This window comes from Pogoniulus pusillus, chromosome 17 (assembly GCF_015220805.1).
Source record: "Pogoniulus pusillus isolate bPogPus1 chromosome 17, bPogPus1.pri, whole genome shotgun sequence".
In the NCBI taxonomy this organism is placed as follows: Eukaryota; Metazoa; Chordata; class Aves; order Piciformes; family Lybiidae; genus Pogoniulus; species Pogoniulus pusillus.
Window position 1 is genome coordinate 24,501,535 of NC_087280.1, and position 18,542 is coordinate 24,520,076.

At 55.8% G+C, this 18,542-nt stretch overlaps 1 protein-coding gene across 1 annotated transcript; it reads left to right on the forward strand.

Moving 5' to 3' along the window:
• The first annotated feature begins 2,656 nt into the window (after window positions 1-2,656).
• Window positions 2,657-18,332, forward strand: FAH (fumarylacetoacetate hydrolase). Its single transcript, XM_064158133.1, has 14 exons — window positions 2,657-2,832; window positions 5,095-5,205; window positions 5,782-5,903; window positions 6,472-6,521; window positions 7,880-7,970; window positions 8,466-8,563; window positions 8,806-8,858; window positions 10,179-10,278; window positions 10,936-11,066; window positions 11,786-11,861; window positions 12,397-12,443; window positions 13,379-13,480; window positions 14,676-14,793; window positions 18,110-18,332. Exons 1-14 carry the CDS (start codon window positions 2,752-2,754, stop codon window positions 18,187-18,189), a joined length of 1,260 nt encoding a protein of 419 aa, XP_064014203.1. The 5' UTR covers window positions 2,657-2,751; the 3' UTR covers window positions 18,190-18,332.
• Window positions 18,333-18,542: the final 210 nt, after the last annotated feature.

Sequence of the window (18,542 nt, forward strand, 5' to 3'; positions counted from 1 at the left end):
TCAGCAGCCTCGACAGCACCCCAAAGCAGAACTGGTTCTGCTCCAGGTGGCACGGGTCCGCTGCTGAGGCTGCGCTTGGTAACTTGCTGCTGCTCTGAAGCCTTTGTGAGCTGAATGGAGTTTGCCTTTATTTGAAGCATTAAGTTTCTCACCAGAGCTGCCCCCAGCCTTGGAAGTGCGGAATGCTCTTTAAAAGCTGCGGCTGGCAATCAGCAGACAAAGCACCCCCCTGAGCATCTGAACACCCTGCCGCAGAAGGAGCTTTCTCCGTGGAAAGGAAGCTGCAAGGCCCAGTCGGTGAAGTATCTTGTGCCTGAAAATGGCCTAACCACAACCTCCGAGGCACGTGGGGTTGGCTTTTATACTATAGAGGGGCAGTGAGTGACTCTTCCAGGTAAGTTGTGGTAGGGGTCTCCCTTTGTGGGTGGTGGATCTTGTGTTTCCTTGGAGCATTTGCTGGACTCCCTCTGGCACAGCACAGAGTATGCGAGAGCCTCCTCTCCCTCGTGGGTGTTTCTGTTTGCTTTCCTCTGCTGCCACTTCCCCATTCTCTAATCCTTCCATCTGCCTCCTCCTTCTTCCCTGTTTCTGGTCTCTTCCTTTCCCACAGAGTGTGCTCTTCTTTCCCCTCCAATCTGGCACTTCACAGCTAAACAGAGAGGAGACTCTGGATTGCACAGTGTGGGGAAATCCAATCCTGGCAGCTGGGAGACTGAAGGAAAAGGTACAAGGAAAGCAACTGCCTTCAGCAGTCACATCCCCCCTTCAGCACCACCCGTGAGGAAGCAGCAACTCCTCTGACCCTCAGGTCCTCTGACCCACAGGCAGGGAACATACCTGTGCCTGGCAGTGCCATGGGAGTACCCGCAGCACCTGGGTGCAAGCACACTCATCATCCTCCAAACAGCCCACAGACCTCCCTCAGCCTGGCCTGTGCGGGTGTCTCAGAGTTAAGAATGCTCACAGGTCCTGCTGGATGAGCTGGAGCTCCACCTTCCCTGGTGTCTCAGAACTCGGTGCCGTCGGTGTGTGCTGTGCCGTTGCTCTGGGACCGTGGTTGGTCAGCCTGGCTGAGCAGTGAAGCTTTGTGTTCTGTGGCATCAGCCTGAGGTTAGCAGAGGACACGTTCACGGCAGCAGGGTGCCAGCGCTGCACAGCCCTGGGCAAAGCTGGCTTCTCACCGCGGGCTCTGTGCGCTGGGAGCGTGCCTGCAAGGTGCTCACCCACACGCTGGAACCAGCTCCTGCAGCGCTGGCCTGTACCTCTCCTCTGTGCCCAAACTGTTCCCAGCAGCCACTGGGCTGGAGCTGGGCCTTGGGTGCAGGGATTTCTGCTAGGCACTGTGTGGTTTGACCCAGCAGCAGGTGAGCTGCACTGGTGAGGAGCTGCCACAGATGGGCTGCCAGCAGTGCTTGTGGCACCTTACACGGAATGAGGCTTCTCTGCCAGAAGACAGGAAGAGTTGAGCATGAAAGCAGGTCCTTGGCTTGGCAGTCACAAGCATCTGATCCTTTCACCTGAAAAAGGACGGTCTGGTCTTTGCTGTTTGCCTCGAGTTTCAGGGTCAAGATGGGGGGATTCTGCCCCTCTGCTGAGACCCCCACCTCAAATACTGAATCAGTTCTGCTGTCCCCAGCAGAAGGGCACACAGCTCCTGGAGGGAGTCCAGAGGAGGCCACAAAGGTGATCCAAGGGCTGGAGCAGCTCTGCTGTGAGCACAGGCTGAGGGAGCTGGGGGGGTGCAGCCTGCAGAGAAGGCTCCAAGGGATCCTGCAGGAAGGCTGCAGAGGGACTTGTGCTGAGGGGGTCTGAGACAGGCCAAGGGGGAATGGTTTGGAGCTGAGGCAGAGCAGGGTTAGAGTGGAGCTGAGGAAGAAGTTGTTGAGTGTGAGGGTGGTGAGACTCTGGCACAGCTGCCATGGGAGGCTGTGGCTGCCTCCTGCCTGGGGGTGCTGCAGGCCAGGCTGGGTGAGGCCTTGAGCAGCTGAGTGTAGTTGAGAGTTTGGAGCAGCTGAGCTCTGAGGCCGCTTCTGAGCTGAGCCACTTCAGCACTCTGTGGTGATTTGATGATTTCTCCTTCTCCTGAGCATGGGTGAATGTTCTCCTGCAAACGAGGCAGCTGGGCTGGGGCAGGCAGCCCCGGCTCTCTCTGGTGGGCTGCACATCCATCTCTGTTCAAGCTTCCAGAGCTATGAAGAAAGCAGACTCCGGAGCAGCACTACAGAGCTCAGAAGCACTCGAGAGCAGTTTCAGATGTGAGCTGTGAAACTTGCCGAAGGCTGCAGAGCTCCTGGTGAAGGTCAGTGTGGGCACAAGCATCTCACCCTCACTGTGGCACATAAGGACCCCTGGGAAGTTAACGAGTGGAGCTGCCTCTGGTCTCAGGGCTGCCTGCTTGGACCTGTCGCCCACCCCAGCGCCCTGGCTGGTACTAGGAGGCCTCTTTCACAGGAGGGTTCCCCCAGCAGCAGCAGGAGCTGCCTCTGCGCCATCGCCGCTTGGCCGGGGGCAGTTCGCGGCCGCTGACTCAGACCTCTGGCACTCATTAACGGCGGTCAGGGGGAACAGGCGGAGGCGTGGGACCGAGACCGGACAGGGATTGGTTTGGGGCCGAGGACAGGGGGTGGGATTTGGTGCTTCTGTGCTCTGGGTTGCAACATCTGGAGGGCTCTTGCCCCCGGAGGACGCGCGGCAGCCCGGGCAGCGAGGGCTCTGGTCCGCGGGCAGAGCCAGCCCTGCGCCGTGCCCACCATGTCGTTCGTCCAAGTGGACAAGGACTCGCATTTCCCTCTCCAGAATCTCCCCTACGGGGTTTTCTCCACTAAGGAGGAGGTAAGAGCAAACCGTGTCCCTGGGGCATGCTGTCCCCGCCCCGAGGCCGTGCATTAGAGAGGAAGTTCCCAGCGAACAGGGGCGCAGCAGAGCCTCAGCCGCAGACACGGGGCAGGCTCCTGCCCCCCGCCCCGGCACAGCCGCGGGTGCCACCTTCCCTCTGCCGCCTGGAGGCTGCGCCAGAGAAAGCTCAGTGCTGATGCTTGGGGGAAGTGCTTTGGCTACTGCAGGCAGCAGTCTAGGGGCGAGGGGTGGCTGAGGTTTGTGGCATCATTAAGCCTGTCTCTGATCCTTTCCCCTCCCCAAGCAGCTCACCCGGGTTTGCTTGCATTAAACTCAGTGCTTCGCTTTCTGTACAGCTGAGGGTGACCACCCCAGCGCCCCTCAGAAGCCACCTTCCCTGTTGATTTCACTCTCCTGTTAATTCTGTGGCACCCGGACCCTCTTACACAACGTTAATTAACATGGGGGACGAGTCAGGTCTGGACTGAAGCACATTTGCAAGCGAATGGTGTCTCCTGGTCTGGCTGCAGCCTGCTCCCGGCGAGCCTGGTGGCTGCAGAAGCATCAAACCAGGGCAGAAAATGAGCTTTGCGTTCTGGCGCTGGTGTTTCTTTGGGCACGGGTTCGTGCCGTGGTGAGTTCCATGTGCAACTGTCACGTCTCAAGCTGTGCCCAGCAGCTACGGGCTGGGCCAGCTCCAGGCCTTCTATTTTATGCTCCCATAAGACAAGTGGCTCAGCGTCTCTTCCAGAGCTGGAGCTCCCAGTTCCCCTCTGCATGAGAGATGAGCCCAGCTAGGCTGGAACTCGCACCTCTGGGTGCCTGATGGCATGGAGCCCTGACGATGTGCCCTCCTGGGGAGAGGGGAGCAAGGCAGGAACCACATCTCAAAGAGAAGTGGAGGATTTATTTACCATTGCTCGTGGAAACTTTGTGATTATCTCCTGCTTTCTGCTGTCTCAGCTCAGCTGCCAGGCTCAGGAAGAGTTTAAACTGGAAGATTGTGTTTTCTGAGGGAGTCTTTTCCACAGATGAACCCAGAGTGGCTCACTTAATCTCTTCCTGGGGCGGGGGTGGTGCTTATCTAGCGAGTCTGGGTTATTTTTCTGCCTGCTCCAGTAGCACTCCTCTGAGCAAGCATCTTCACTCAGCCCCTGCCAAAAGGCAGGCAGGGACTTAGGGAAATGGAGTTCTGAAAGCATCTCAGTGGCTGCAGGACTTCAGGCTGAAGCAGTTGCTGCCGTTCCTGCCTGTGCCAGTTACAAATTAACCTGCCGTGACCCGGAGCCGCTGCCGCAGCGGTGTTTGCTGAACACATGTTGCCCGCCGCATGTGGCATCCTCTTCAGACAGCAAAGCTAACCAAGCAGGCTGGGGCGCCTGGGTTGGCAGAGCTGCTGCTCCCCCTTCAGCCAGCTGCTTTCGCAGGGACTGGGACTGCTTTGCCTTTGCCTGAAGAAGTGAAGCACTGACAGCTGCCTCTGGACGCTGCAGCAGTTTTCTGGTCCCCGTGGGGTGCAGATGTGGTGGAGCTGCAGTGGCATCGCCACCAGCTGCACACGCACTCGGCGCCAGCCCTGCCAGAGCTGCGGTGGCTGAAGGGAGGCTTTGTGTCTTCGTGCCCAGGGCACGTGTGGGCAGCTGTTCCTGCAGCAGGGGCTAGGCCAGGGGCTGCAGGCCAGTCGTGGGCTCCTTGTGTGGCAGCCGGATGGGCTGTGTAGGGCAGTCTTGTGGGGCAGGCTGGGCAAGGTGTGCAGTGTTCCTCATGCCAGTAGAGTGCAGAGCACCCTGCACCTTCTGGGGACCAGCCCTGTGCAGAAATGCTTGGTTCTCCAAACACATGCCTCTAGGGATGGGATCAGTCCTGCCTGTGGTGAGTCTGTGCTGCATTTTCACACCTGTGGAAGGACACAGCATTGTGCTACTTCTCATCCCATTGGAGATGTATGGGCTTGTGTGGCAGTGCTTGTCCAAAAGAGGGGTGGGCAAATGCCTCTGGGGAAAGGCAGCAGTGAAAGAAAGCTCTGCTGCTTGTCCTGACCTTCCCCTAAAGGATGAGGAGAAGGCTGTCTGCAGAGAGTCTGCAATGATGCCTCTAGGTCTCATGGACCAGCTTTTGCTGGTCAGTTGCTGTGCTGTCAGCCCCTGGTTCCTGATGGATGGAGCTGTCTGTGCTGCCTGGCTTCCCCCATGCCTTCTCTGGAGCTGTGTGAGTACAGGCACAAACAACTCCTCCCCACCTCCTCTCCCTGCTTTGCAGCCTAGGCACAGGCTCGGGGTGGCGATTGGAGACCAGATTTTGGATCTCAGCGTCATTAAACATCTGTTCAATGGACCAGCTCTGGCCAAGCAGCAGCATGTCTTTGAGCAGGTATTTATCAGCTCTTCTGATTTCCATACACACCGCAGGAACATTCCAGGAGGGCTGTTAGCAGCTCGTGGGGAGGCAATGACCATGAACAGGCAATGCAGGGCCAGGCAAGCTCTGCTTGCAGGGAGAGCTCCTCACACCTGTGGCAGCAAGGACAGCGCTGGGGGCCAAGGGGCGCTTGCAGTGGAAGTTTCATCAGACTTTGGCAGTGCAGACTCTGGCACAAAACCTAAGCATCCCTTCAGTCCTGCTTGTGCCTGCTGTGCTCTAGGGCACCAAATCAGGCGGGATTTTAACGGCAGGGAGGCCGTGTTAAGGGCAGAGGTAAAGACATGATCTCTGGTTGCAGCTGGGTGAGGTAGCAGAGCTGCCAGGATCTGAAGCGATGTGTAAGGATGGGCATGGCACAAGCATGTCCTGCTGCAGAGCACTCGTGGTGGGGGGCCAGGAGGGGGCCAGGCAGTGTGGGCAGGCACCCAGCCCTGGGGTGAAAGTGCTGCAGGACATCTTCCATGTGTGGAAGGTTAAGGGAGATGTGGTCTTTTATCTGCCACTCCTTTCTGTCTCACCTGGCAGCCTACCCTGAACGCCTTCATGGGCCTGGGCCGGCCGGCGTGGACCGAGGCAAGGGCTGCTCTGCAGAGGCTGCTGTCAGCTGAGGAGCCAGCCCTGAGGGACAACGTGGAGCTGAGAAGGAGGTGAGGGGACCAGGCTGTGCTGCCCTGCAGCCATCACCTGCACCACTGGGTGGTACATGGCACCAAAACCAAAGCTCTGAATGTGGCCACCTGCCACCAATGTGGCAGTTCCCTGGGCCTTGAGCATCCTGAGGGCTTCCTACTCCTAAGAGGTTCATCAGAGACATCCTTAACTGCCCGCACATCTGGGGTCTCTCCCTCTGCTTGGGAACACCAAGTTCTTGGATCTCCTTCTATGGAGTCTTTCCAGGCCTGTCTGAATGTGTTCCTGTGTGATCTGTGTTAGTATTATCCTGCTCTGCCAGGGGGTTGGCCTCGATGATCTCCTTGGGTCCCTTCCAACCCCTAACGTCCTGTGAGCTGTGATCCTGCCCTGGGGCGTGCCCCCCTGGAAGCAGCCGGCCTGCAGTGCAGAGGTGCTTTGTCTTAGCTTTTCTGCGAGGTTTCTGTGCCACAACATAAAGGAAGGAAGAGGCTGGAGAGAGAGTCAGCCTCTGTCAGGCTCAGCAACCACTTAGGGGGTGAGAGCTTCGGGATTTCTGAGAGCTGAAGGTGCTTTTCATTTCAGAGCATTTGTGCCTCAAGCCTCGGCCACGATGCATCTGCCAGCCCACATTGGTGAGTCTGCAGCTGAGGGATGCTCAGCGCTGCCCTTCACTCCCAGCCAGAGAAGCTGCTTATTTCCAGCCTGCCAGACAGACAGATCATAGCCGAGACAGAGAATGGCTTTTGCAGGAGCCAGCAGTAGTTTATTGCACACAGTGAACAGGAGGTGCTGTCTGTGGCACAAGAATAAAAGCCCAGGGAAGTTCAACAGCAGCCAGAAAATTCCTGGGTGCAGTTTTCACTAAATCAGGGCTGCCTGGTGCCCCATAACTTCTGTCATTGCCTTGGCATCACCAAGCACTTGTGACTAAAGCCAAGGCATAAACACTTGTTCAGTTTCCAGCACTTTCCCCAGCTGCCCTCAGAAGGTAAATCAGCTCTTCCAGAGTTTTCCATGGCAGATACTCTGGCACAGCCTCATTGTCAAGCATGAGTCTCTGCTCCCACACTATTACTCTGCATCCCAAATCCCACTTTTGCTCTCAGGAGGCCCTGAGATGCTTTGAAGTTAGTGTTTGCCCACAGATATAGAAATCTTTCCCTCCTCTTAACAGGAATGTATATTTGGACCCAAACGAGGTAGATCAAAGCCACTGGAGGGATGTGGCTTCGACAGGAGCAGGGACATCAACCTTTCCCAGCTGAGCCCTGTTCCGGCTGGGCTTTTGCCTTCTGTGGGGCACAGCCCTGGATGGGACAAAGTCTAGCCTGGCCTAAAGGAATTATAGGTGTGATTCCTTCCTGAAACCATTTCCCAGCTGAGTGTCTTGTCCCAGACCGGCCAGCTCCTGGCACTGCTGAGTGCTGGGGGTGAGTGCAGTGCCCAGGCTCTGTCCCGCAGTGAGGAGTTAGGTTTCCTCCGCGCTTCGCTTCAGCCCTGCCCTCTGCGTGAGTCCTGCTTGTCCTCTGCTGGGGCTGCAAGAGAACTTTGCGAGCTTGCAAAACAACCGAACGTGATGTGAGTGTCCGCCGGCGCCTTGAGAGCTGTCCCCCAGCGCCGCTGCTGTCCCGGGACCCCGAGCGGCGGGCGCTGTTCCCCAGGCGCGCCAGCAGAGGGCAGCAGCTGCCCTGCCTTGCAGCCGGCTCCCGGGCACCGGCGGCGCTGGGCTGGGCTCCGGAGCGCTCTGCTCTTCCTCTTCTGTACTGGAGGTTTCCCGAAGGCGGCCACTTCTGTAGGCACAGTTTATGGCCAGGTGTTAATCCCCACTGGGATGATATTAATCATATCCCTGTGCTGGTAATAGCAAGCGTCGCTGCCCGCCTCTGCTCCGCTCTGGCCGCCGCCTCTGCCGGCAGCCTGCCGTGCCCCAGCAGATGCCAGGTCAGTGCCCTGCCTCTGAGCTTTGTCTTACAGCCTTCTCTCCGCGCAGGGGACTACACTGACTTCTATTCCTCCCGACAACACGCCACAAACGTTGGGATCATGTTCAGGGGCAAGGAGAACGCTTTGATGCCGAACTGGTGGGTAGTTCCAGCCTCCCCCCGGGGCAGCCCTGGTTTGCCATATGTAATTTATTTGTAAGAACTGAGGAGTCTTTCAGCAAAATGCTGATCCCAGCTGCTAGCAGATGAGAATCTGAGCTGTCAGCAGCTCCATCCAGCAAGCTGCGTTTCCCCAGCCACATTTCATTGCTGCCACACTGTATCACAGTATCACAACCTCTGGTTCAAAGACAGCCTTAGCTTTGAAGCTGGGGTTTGCTGAGCGACAAGAAAGCAAGGTCGAGTGGCTGAGTGGCACAGAAGTGCATTATCAGTGCCACGTGGCTTTGGACTGTAGTTTGTCCACACCTCTGCCTCAGAACAAGTACAGTGCAGATGTCTGTGCCTGCCTATGCAGAGCTCTCTCCTTGCTTCTCACGCCCCTGTGGTGCTGGTACCGGGCCCCCCCCCCCCCAGTCTGCCCTGGATGGTGATCACACAGCTAACCCGTGCCCTGTGGTGCTCTCTCACAAGGCTGCACTTACCTGTTGGGTACCATGGCCGGGCATCAAGTGTTGTGGTGTCTGGGACGCCCATCCGGAGGCCTGTGGGGCAAATGAAACCTGACAATGGTAAGTCCCTGGGAGGCCTTTGCTGTCACACCTTGGGTTAGTTTTTATAGAGCAGTGGAGAGGAAGGACCTGGGGTGCCTTGGCTCTAGAGCCCAGTCTGGGGCTGAGGCAAGGGAGAGCCCCAGGTTAAGCCTCTCGTGTGTCTGCCAGGCAGGCAGCATTAGCTGCTCTCTTCCTTCTGGCTCTTGCTTTTGTTTCCCTGCCTGCCTCCCTGTAGTAAAATGCTCTTCTTCTGCCCACAGATAAGCCTCCAGTGTTTGGTGCTTGTAAGCGCCTGGACATCGAGTTAGAAATGGTGAGAGGCTTTCTTCCCCCTGCCATCTGAAAGCTACTGAAATAGAAACAGAACAGAAAAGGCAGCTTTAGTTTCTGCTCAGATGAATGTCTCCCAGGCCCACTCCTGAGCAGTCTGAGCAGCAGGCAGTGAAGGTGCTGTGGAGGAAGCCTTCCCACCTGACAGGGCTGCCTCGGCTCACCCAGTGCCGGCAGGCTGCAGGCTGCTCCTGCGGCCAAAGCTGGGCACTCGTGCAGCAGCCTGGGGCAGGCAGAGTTCTGTCTGGCACCAGAGGCTGCTCTCTGTTGAGAGCCACCTCCTTGCTGTAGCCAGGGCCCTGGAGAGGCATCTGGGGGGCTCTGAAAGTGCAGGCTGTCTGCTCCTGGAGTCTAGGGCAGAGGAAGCCCTGAGATATGGGGAGTGCAACTCAAAGCCCTCCTCTTTGTCTGGAGAGGTGAGAGCTGCAGCTGGGTGCTGTCACAAAACTTCCTTGAGAGGTGTTGCTTGTGCTTAGTGTGGTCCAGAAGGAAGGCTTCTAAAGGGTGGTGGCTTAGATGATTTAAAGCACCTGCATGTGACTTATTCCCCAGCTCTCTCTTTTTGAGAGGTCTAATATTAGAGGAAATGCTCCAAATGGTACAGAAGCTGAACTGAAAGCTGCTTTGTGCTCTGCAGAGCAGTGCTCTAAAGTGAGAGGCAGTTGCACAAAGGGGGGTAAAAGGTGCTGCCATACCCCTGTTTGAGTTCTGCCTCTGGCTGCTGTGGCAGATGAAGGCTTTGAAAGACAAAACTTGCCCATGGTTGGCAGAAAGACACAACCAAGGTTCCCTGTGGAACTCTCTCCGTGCACTCAAGCTGTGCATTTTCTAAGGCAGCAAGTGCTGACCCCCAGCTCAGGACCTGTTTTACTTGGTGGTCACATTTCCTCCACCAGCCTCCTCTTTCCCACTCATGTGTCAGGCTCCAGCTGCACTCCAGATCCCCTCAGATGACTTTAAACTCTTTCCTCCTCACTGCTGACAGCACAGAGCCACTTCAGTGGGCAAACCTGTTCTGCATCCAGATTGTTATTAGCAGGGACCAGTTTTGCTCCTGTGCTTTGCAAACATCATGCCCTTGTTTAACGCCTGTCTCTTAGCAACACAGCGCTCTTAAGGATGCCAAAGCTGCCAGCTTGAGGGAGGGGAAGAAAGAGGGAGGAGGCCAGGGGTTTGTCTAGTTGTGTGCAGGGAAAAATCCCATCCTGGCCAGGCTCTGTTGCCTGGGCACTTAACCCTCAGTGCAGTCAACATTTTTAGCTTCAGACACTCCATTAATCAGCATTTTGCTTTTCCACTGCAGGCATTCTTTGTTGGTCCTGGAAACAAGTATGGGGAGCCAATTCCCATCAGCAAAGCCCAGGAGCACATCTTTGGGATGGTGCTGATGAATGACTGGAGTGGTAATTGGTGCTGCAGGGGTGTGCCTGGAGAGGGGCTTACAGGGACACGGAAAACCCTACCTGGGGCAGAGGACAGCTGCCAATAGTGGGGTGGTGATGGCTGGAGGCAGGGCATGAAAACAAAATGCTGCCTGCAGTTTTCAGGCTTTATCTTAATCCACCTCTCAGCAATCAGCAGAACCACAAGCTGCTGTCTAAGGAAGATTTCTTTACTTATGAAAGAGCTCCTATCAGCCTGGGTTCTTCTGAGCAGGGCTGGAGCAGCCCTACAGCTGGCAATGCCAAGAGAGGATTGATTTTGGTGTCAGGGCTAGGAGAAGGATTTGGCAGTCACAGATCTGTCCCAGCAGGGGTTTGGCTCGCTGAAGTCGGCCCTGTGGCTGCCACAGGCCATTGGCTGGGTGCAGAAGCAAAGGAGTGGCTGTAGGAGGGCAGTCTGGCTCCTTTTAGTTGTTGCTGGGTTTGCTTCCTAACCTACCTAGTCTAGGAGAATTGCTTTGAGGGTCTGAATGGGGTAGCTCTGAATCAGGCCTTGGGCACAGTGCTAGACAAGGATGGTGGTGACACTTCCAGTCCATGTCACTCTTTCACAGCTGTGAAGGCTCCACAGCTCCCAGGCCAAGTTTAAATGCGCTGCTCTCAATTCTCTCTTCCTAGCTCGCGACATCCAGAAGTGGGAATACATCCCCCTGGGCCCCTTCCTGAGCAAGAGCTTTGGCACAACCATCTCTCCTTGGGTCGTTACCATGGATGCTCTCATGCCATTTGTGTTGCCAAACCCTGTCCAGGTTAGCAAGAGAAAGGGTTGAAATGGAGGCAAAGCAGAGCTGGAAGGCTCCCAGCAGCACTGGCAGGTCCCGTTGGCAGAAATCACTGAGCTGCATCACTGCCAAGCACTTTCTTCACAGAGCTGACAAGTGTGACCCTGCTTCCAAACTCAGGAAGGCCCTTGGGCCCCCTGAGTTCCACCACTCACTGTTGTCACTGGTACTGGCACATGGTGCCCTGAGCTGTCATCCTCCCTGCTTGAGCAAGGCAGAAAAAGCATCTCCTTTAGAACACCCAGAAAATAAACTGCTCAGAGAGCCTCTTGTTAGCCCTTGGTAGCACTCAGCAGGCAGTGGAGAAAGCACGGGCTGAGGCCATACCACTTTGTTCAGGCACTTCCACCTGTCTGCGTTGTGGAGCTGTTCAGTTAGCACTGGAAAGGAGAGCAGAGGCTTGCAGAGGACTGCCCACGCCGGGGCAGGCAGAGAGCAGAGGTGTGCTGGCACTGCATTTGGAGAGGGCTTTTGGAGCCCAGGGGCAGAACAAGGAACTCGATTGCAGAGCTGTCACACCTCTGCAGAGGGTCTTCAGATGTGAGTGCCTGAGGGCAGGCTCAGTCCCCCGAGCAGGAGCAGTGAATGGGGTGTGCAGCACAGGCTGCTTGAGCAAGGAGCCCCTGGCATGGCTCCTGGGGTCTTTCCTCTCTGTTTAGGCTGTGATGCCTCTCCTATGCCTTTAGGACCCCAAGCCGCTGCCCTACCTGCAGGATAAGGAGCCCTACACTTTCGACATCCAGCTCTTTGTTGCTATTCAAGGTATGGCAATGCTGGCACTGCCAGCTGGGGAGTGCAGAGCCACCGAGGGGCAGTCTGCTCTTGCCTCTGCACACCTCCTTCCCCGCCTTTGCCCGGGCTGCCTCTGCCAGAGAAAGGCAAAGCTCTTTGTGCTCCCTGCTGGCTGTGCCACAGTGTGGGGAGGAGGGGAGACCTCCCAGGTGAGGAGGGTCCCTGTGGGGTCTGCCTGTATGGGCAGGAATGACCCAGGCATGGCAAGAGCAGATGTGTGTGGGATTGAGATGTTCACCAGCTCATGGCCTTGCTTTAGGGCCAGGTGGTGCTCCTGTAGTGGAGCAGAGGGCAGGCAGTGGGCAACTTGGTGCTGCCTCACTGCCATCTGCACCCTTGTTCTCTGTGAAACCTTGGACTTCATTAGCAATAGCAAATGTTGCTGCTTGCTGGGGATTACAATGATGGAAGGAGCCTCCATCCATCTGTACAATCAAAGGCTCTAACCTCATTCCCTCAACACCAACGAACTGCTCCTCTCTTTCCTGTGTTTCATTTCCTGCAGGAGAAGGGATGAGCACACCAACCACCATATGCAGGTCCAATTTCAAGGTAAGACACCAACATCTGTTATTTGTTTGAAGCCTTGCTGATGCCATCAGCTCCAGCCTTTGGCCATTTCAATCCCTGACTTCTGCTGAGCTGAAGATCAGACCTGGTGCACTGAGGGCACAGGGGACAGTGGGAGAAGAGTGGAGAGTGATGAGAGTTCACCCTGACTGAGATGGAAGCAGCTGAATGCTGCATGGATGCATCTCTTCCTGGTGCTCAGTTTAGGCTGTTCAGAGCGTCCTACATCATGGCTCAGGACAGGCAGGCAATGGGAATGGCCTTTGCTGTGCAGGGTTGCAACACAGCTTCCCAGGCCCAGCTGGGATTCAGCTGCAGTCTTGCTGCTCCAACACAGCCTGAGCCTGGCTCTGTCCCAGCCCCTCTGTGGCTCTGCCCTGCAGGCTGATAGAAGCCAGAGGTCTCCATGCCAGCTGCAGGATTCCTCCATCAGTTTTATGGTCACTTTTGGCTCTTTCCATGGTAATTACCTTAGTCAGCAAATCAGTGATAAGGAGGCTTTCCCATAAAGCCATTAAAATACTGGATGCACTCATGGGGCCTGGGGCAGCAGTGCTGGCCTTGGAGAGGAGGAAGAGGGAAAATGGCATCCAGCTGAAAGAAGAGAAATGTTGGGGGCTAAGCTGTGCTTTAAAGCATGTGTTTGGTGTGCACACAGCAGCTTTTGGCCACCAAAAAGCAATCAGCCAAGCCAGACTCACTGCTGGAAACAGCACTGAGCAGCTCAGCAGCCTTTAGGCAGCTGGAGGTTCCCAGCTCAAGAGGCAAAGTTCCCTTTAGGCTCAAGAGGGAAAGTTCTCTTTAGGAACAGTCTTGGCAGCAGCATCCCAAGAATGCAATAGCTCCTGCACAGCCTAATGGCACACCAGAGAGGTTTGTCCTTCGCTGCTGTAGCCTTCTCTTCCTCCTTCCTCCAGCACATGTACTGGACTATGAAGCAGCAGCTGGCTCATCATTCCATCAATGGCTGCAACCTCAGACCAGGAGACCTCCTGGCCTCTGGCACCATCAGTGGACCTGTAAGTGTTTAAGTGTCACAGAACTGCTCAGCAGCCCAAAAGCAGCTGAGCAAGGCTTTGGGCCAAAGACCTCTTTGGTTTGTGCAGCCATGAAGACCTCTGCAGCTCTGCCTAGGCGCTTTGGGCTGACACTTTGGTAGCCCCAAAACCACACTGAGAAGTGCTGGGTTTTGGTTGGGTTTGGGGTTTGAGCTTCTCCTGTTTTCCTGCCCTTAGGAGCTGTGCTACAGATGCAGATTAATTTCTGGGCACAGTCTGCCCTGTGGCCCTTTGACACCCTGTGCAGTGCAGCTTCCCTGTTCCTGGGCAGCATGCTGCAGGTGCATGGCTACAGCTCTTAGTTCTCCTGCTACTGCACGGTTGGAGCTAACTTCACCAGCCACTGCTCCCCTTGGACTGCCCAAGGGACAGCTGTTGCAGGACATAGGTACCTTGCACTCTGTGAAACATCAAACATTAATCCCACTCATGCTGTTTGAAAGAGCCTCAGGTGATGGGAAGCATCTCTGTGCTTCCAGTCTGAGTGGTTCTGAAGTGCTTTTTGCTCCCCCCAAACTACTGCACTGCAGACAGGCACTGGGGGTTGGAGAAGATTACCTGTACGTGTCCCTTCCAAGCCAAAGCATTCTGTGATGAAGACTTAAACCCTTTGCCAGCTTTGCTCTTCTGAAGAGCAAAATGTAAACAAAGAGCAGTCAGGCACTGGGAGAAGTGCTCAGGGGAGTGATGGAGTTGCCGTGCCTGGAGATGTTCACAAAGTGTGTAGCCATGGCACCCTGGGATGTGGTTTAGGGAGTGCTGGGTTGATGGTTGGGATTGGTCTCAGAGGTCTTTTCCAGCCTTTACTGCTTCTGTGATTTCTACCCTGCTAAAAATCCAAGCATGCCTACCTACATGCTCTGAGCTTGAGAGGTGCCCTCGCTTGATTTCCATTCCTGCAGTGGCAAACCTGGGCCACTTGTAGAGGCTTTTGCACTGCTTTGCTTGCAGCAGAGAGTGGCTGTCGGCATGACTGCTTCTGGGGAGCAAGCAGCTGAACTGCAGAGGCAGGAAAGCGAGCTTGTGTGTCAGGGAGTCAAAGCAGCAGCAGAGCTCTGCTCTGCCAGTCTGGCACACTGGCCTGCCTCCTCCCAGCAGCAGAACAGCAGGACAGGCACTAAAAAGATGTTTGTTTGTTGATGAACTCTCGCTGCAGGAGCCAGAGAGCTTTGGCTCCATGCTGGAGCTGTCCTGGAACGGAACAAAGGAAATCCCCCTGGGCGGTGGGCAGACCCGGACGTTCCTGCAGGATGGAGATGAAATCATCTTGACAGGTAATGGGCAAGCAGCTGCTCCTCCGCTGCCCCGGGGACACCTGCACAGACCTCAGCAGGGAGCTGTTCTCTAGGTACCTGCCACACACACCCAGCCCTTCCCATCCTACCTGTCAGGGGGCAAGAGCAGGTGGATGGAGACCTCCCCCCAAGAAAGGCTCTCTAGAGTGGATCGTTTGCTTTGCTAAGTCCTTCGTGATCTCGCTCTGCCTGCGTGTGAGTGCCAGAGGGGTGATGCAGGTGGGCTTGCCTTTAGGGGGTAAAATGCCCTGGGACTAGAAGCAGCTCATGTGTTGTTGCCACCAGGGTCCAAGTTTGCCTGTGGAGCAGAGCTCAGGGGAAGTGATTTTGTGAGTCTAGTTGATTGGATGGGGCTGGGTACTAGGTTGGACTGGGTGAGCTTGGAGGTCTCTTCCAGCCTGCTTGATTCTCTGATTTGCAGCAGGGCATAGCCAGTGGAGTGTGTGGGAAACAGCATCAAGCCTACTAGAGCAGCTGAGCAGTTTCCTTCTGCAGAGGGTGGGCTGGCTCCTGCTGGGCCGTGGGGCTCATTTTCACCTTGATGAAGTGAGCATTTTATGAATTGAGACCTGCCAAGGGATTTTGCCATCTAAATCCTTCTCTTATCTCTTTTTAATCCAAAGGCTGGTGTAAAGCAAATTAGTTTTTCCCCTTTCCTCCCACTTTATCAAGCCCTTTGCAGCTCTGAGGGGCAAATGCTTGTCCCAGGCAGCCACGAGGAGTTTCGTTCCCAGCCTGTGTGTGTCTTTGCCATGTCACCTACTCAAGTTTTAGCAGCACAGTGTGCACCATCTGATGAGCCCCAGCCAGTGCCACCCCTGGCCCTCAGCATCTGCATCCTGCCCATGTGCTCAGAGATGGTCTGCAGCAAGGACAGGGATGAGAGAACACTCAGAGGTGGAAGTGACTCTTGCCTATGCAGCAGGACACGATGGTGTGCACTGGGGTGTGTTGGGCAGCCTGGGCCTGCTTAATCCAACCAGCACCTGTGGGATTTCGCCCAAAGAGCCCTTTTTTCAGACAGCTTTTTAGCAAGAGGGAGGAAAGGAGTATCTGGATGTATCCCAGTCTCCCATGATGGCTCTATGGAGCTGTCTGGGCAGTGCTGCCTCCAGAGCCCTGGTGCCTCCTGGCTGGCAGCCTGGGCAGTAGGTTTGGAAATCCTTTCTGTGAGGTGCTGCCAGTTCTGCAGAGACAGCCAGAACTTGAGATGTGCTGGAGGTGATGAAATTGAGGAGTGGCCAATCCCTCTGACATCCTTCAGCCTCCCATCAGCCAACCCAGCAACTACTCCCACTGCAACGTCCAGAGGTTGTTTACCCACTCAGTGCAGACACTCCTCTGGGAACTGAGCAGCACATTGCTCTCCAGAGCTGCACAGCTCCCTCCAGTCACTCTGCCAGGAGCCCTGCGTTAGGGCTTCCTATGGTTAGGAAGTTGGATCATCCACTTGGTGATATCTCTAATGGCAGTGAGCACCTCACAGTTTGGGAGCTGCTGGCACAAGATGGACAGCTGAGGGACCAGTGGGAGCAGCCCATGGCACATGTCCTTGGTGCCCACAGCCAGCTGTGTGCCTTCAGCTTTGGGAGATGAGAGGATGGCATCGTGGGTGGGGGCACGGTTGGCACAGGGGGCAGCTCACCTGCAGCAGTCTGCTCTGCTGTTGCACATTAGCAAATCTGTGGCTGCAGTTCAGAGCATCTCACCACTGATAAGAGCCTGAGGCTGTCTGCTGCCACGCTTTGGGATCTGCTCCTGTTCAGTGGTGCATGGCAGGTCCAGGGCCTTGGGGCACCCTTGAGGCAGGGTGAGTGCTATTGTATCCCCTCCTCAGGCAGTGCCACCAGCTCTGCCAAGTGCCCAACCCATCATTTCTAGTCTCCTATTTCAATTTTGTGTTCTGGCTCCCCTTGTGGGAGCTATTGCAGAGCACTAACATAAAATGAGAGCAATATATTTGCCCCCAGCAGCACACCTGGGGGAGAGAGCTGCTGCTGGGGTGCTGCAGCTGGCTGCAAACATCTCTGTAGCTCCTTGGCACAGCTGCTGGCAGCCCAGGGCCTGCTCCACGGAATGTGCTGTTCCTTGGTGCTGCTGTAAATCGTAGCTGACAGCAAGGATAGCCGAAGTGAAATGGTGAGGAGGTGCCCAGAGGAGAGCTGGCAGCACAGCCTAATGAGGCAGGTGGAAGCTGAGCAGGGCCTTACAGCCAGGGTCTTGCTCAAGCACTGCTCACCGTGAGGACTGCCCAGCAGGTGCTGGGCTGGTGTCTGAGGCCAGGCTGTTCCACAAGCACAGACACTGCACCTCTTGGGAGGGCAGCACCTGGGGCTGGCTGTGAGAGCTGCACTGGGGGTTACAGCTGGCAGGGGCTGTCCCCATTCATTCTTCTCTTCACAGCAGGTCTCCTCAGGTGCTCCTCCCCACGACAGCCTTTCCACACGGGGCAGAAGCCCCTGGCTGTGTCCCCTGCCCTCCTTCCTCTGCAGCCCTGCCGCTGGACCTGCTCTGGAGCAGCTCAGCTGGCCCGTGGCAAGGGGCACTGCAGCATCTGCCTCCTGCCGTGCAGGAGCGGGCAGGAGTTGCACCCTCCCGGAGTCAGAGATGCTGTCACAGGCTGGCGACTTCAGCAGCAGTCAGCAGACCTTCAGTGCCTGGTTATAACAGAGAGGATAAATCAATGTTCTGAGCCAGATGCTGAGTTTGTCATGGAACTAAACTGGTAGATTCTGGTGAGCTAAGCAGCCCCTGCCAGCCTAGCTCCTGCTGTTTGAGGGGATTCTGTGCTTGCTTTTCTGGCTACGGGCATCTCAGGGTCCCGGGAGCAGTCCTAATGCTGCAGAAAGAGAATCCAGGCTGACTCTTAATTACAAGCTTGTGCCAGGCAGCAAAGCAGCTTGGCAGTTAGAGTGCTGCTGCTGCAGGTCAGGCTGGCAAGCAGAGGTGGCCCAGCCTGGCTGCTCTGTGACCAGCCCCCAGAGCCTGCACGGGGCTGTGCTGGGCACTCCTCTGCTGCTGCTCCTCTTTGCTTTTCTGTTCCTGGGCCGCTTGAACTCTCCCAGGTGTGTTGCTTTTCTGTTCCTGGGCCACTTGAACTCTCCCAGGTGTGTTGTTTTTCTGTTCCTGGGCGCCCACTCAAACTCTCCTAGGTGTGTTGCTTTTTCCCTACCCCTCATTGCAGTTCTGAAAAGTTCCTGCTAGGTTTTGGTCTCTTTATGCCCTTATTCCCCTTCAGCCCTGTCGAAGCCTGCTGTGCTCCCAGAACAAGCTGTCTGCTGTTTTCTGCCCCTAGGTTACTGCCAGGGCAAAGGCTTCCGTGTGGGATTTGGGCAGTGCTCGGGGAAAATCCTTCCTGCCCTGGCAGGTCCCTGATGGCTGGAGGAGGGAGATGTCCGAGGAGGAGGATCTGTCTCTGCTCCACTACCAGTCTTGCTGCTCCATTCAGGCCTACTGTTTTTATATGAGTGATTGGAATCTTCTCGGGTTCAACGAGCAATAAATATCTCAAAGCTGAATGCATCTCTCCGGTGTGATCAGGAGAAGATTCCAACAAATGCACTGCATAACAAGGAGGTGACTGCAGAGGAAAGTGAGGTTTTAACTCTTCTGCTGTATTACTGTTTGCTTCATAAGGAGTCAAAGAGGCTTTGAAGTGAACTTAACCATTCAGGCCCCTGGGCTGGTGGAGCAGCTGGAGCTGCATGCTAACTTCTTTCTTTCACAGT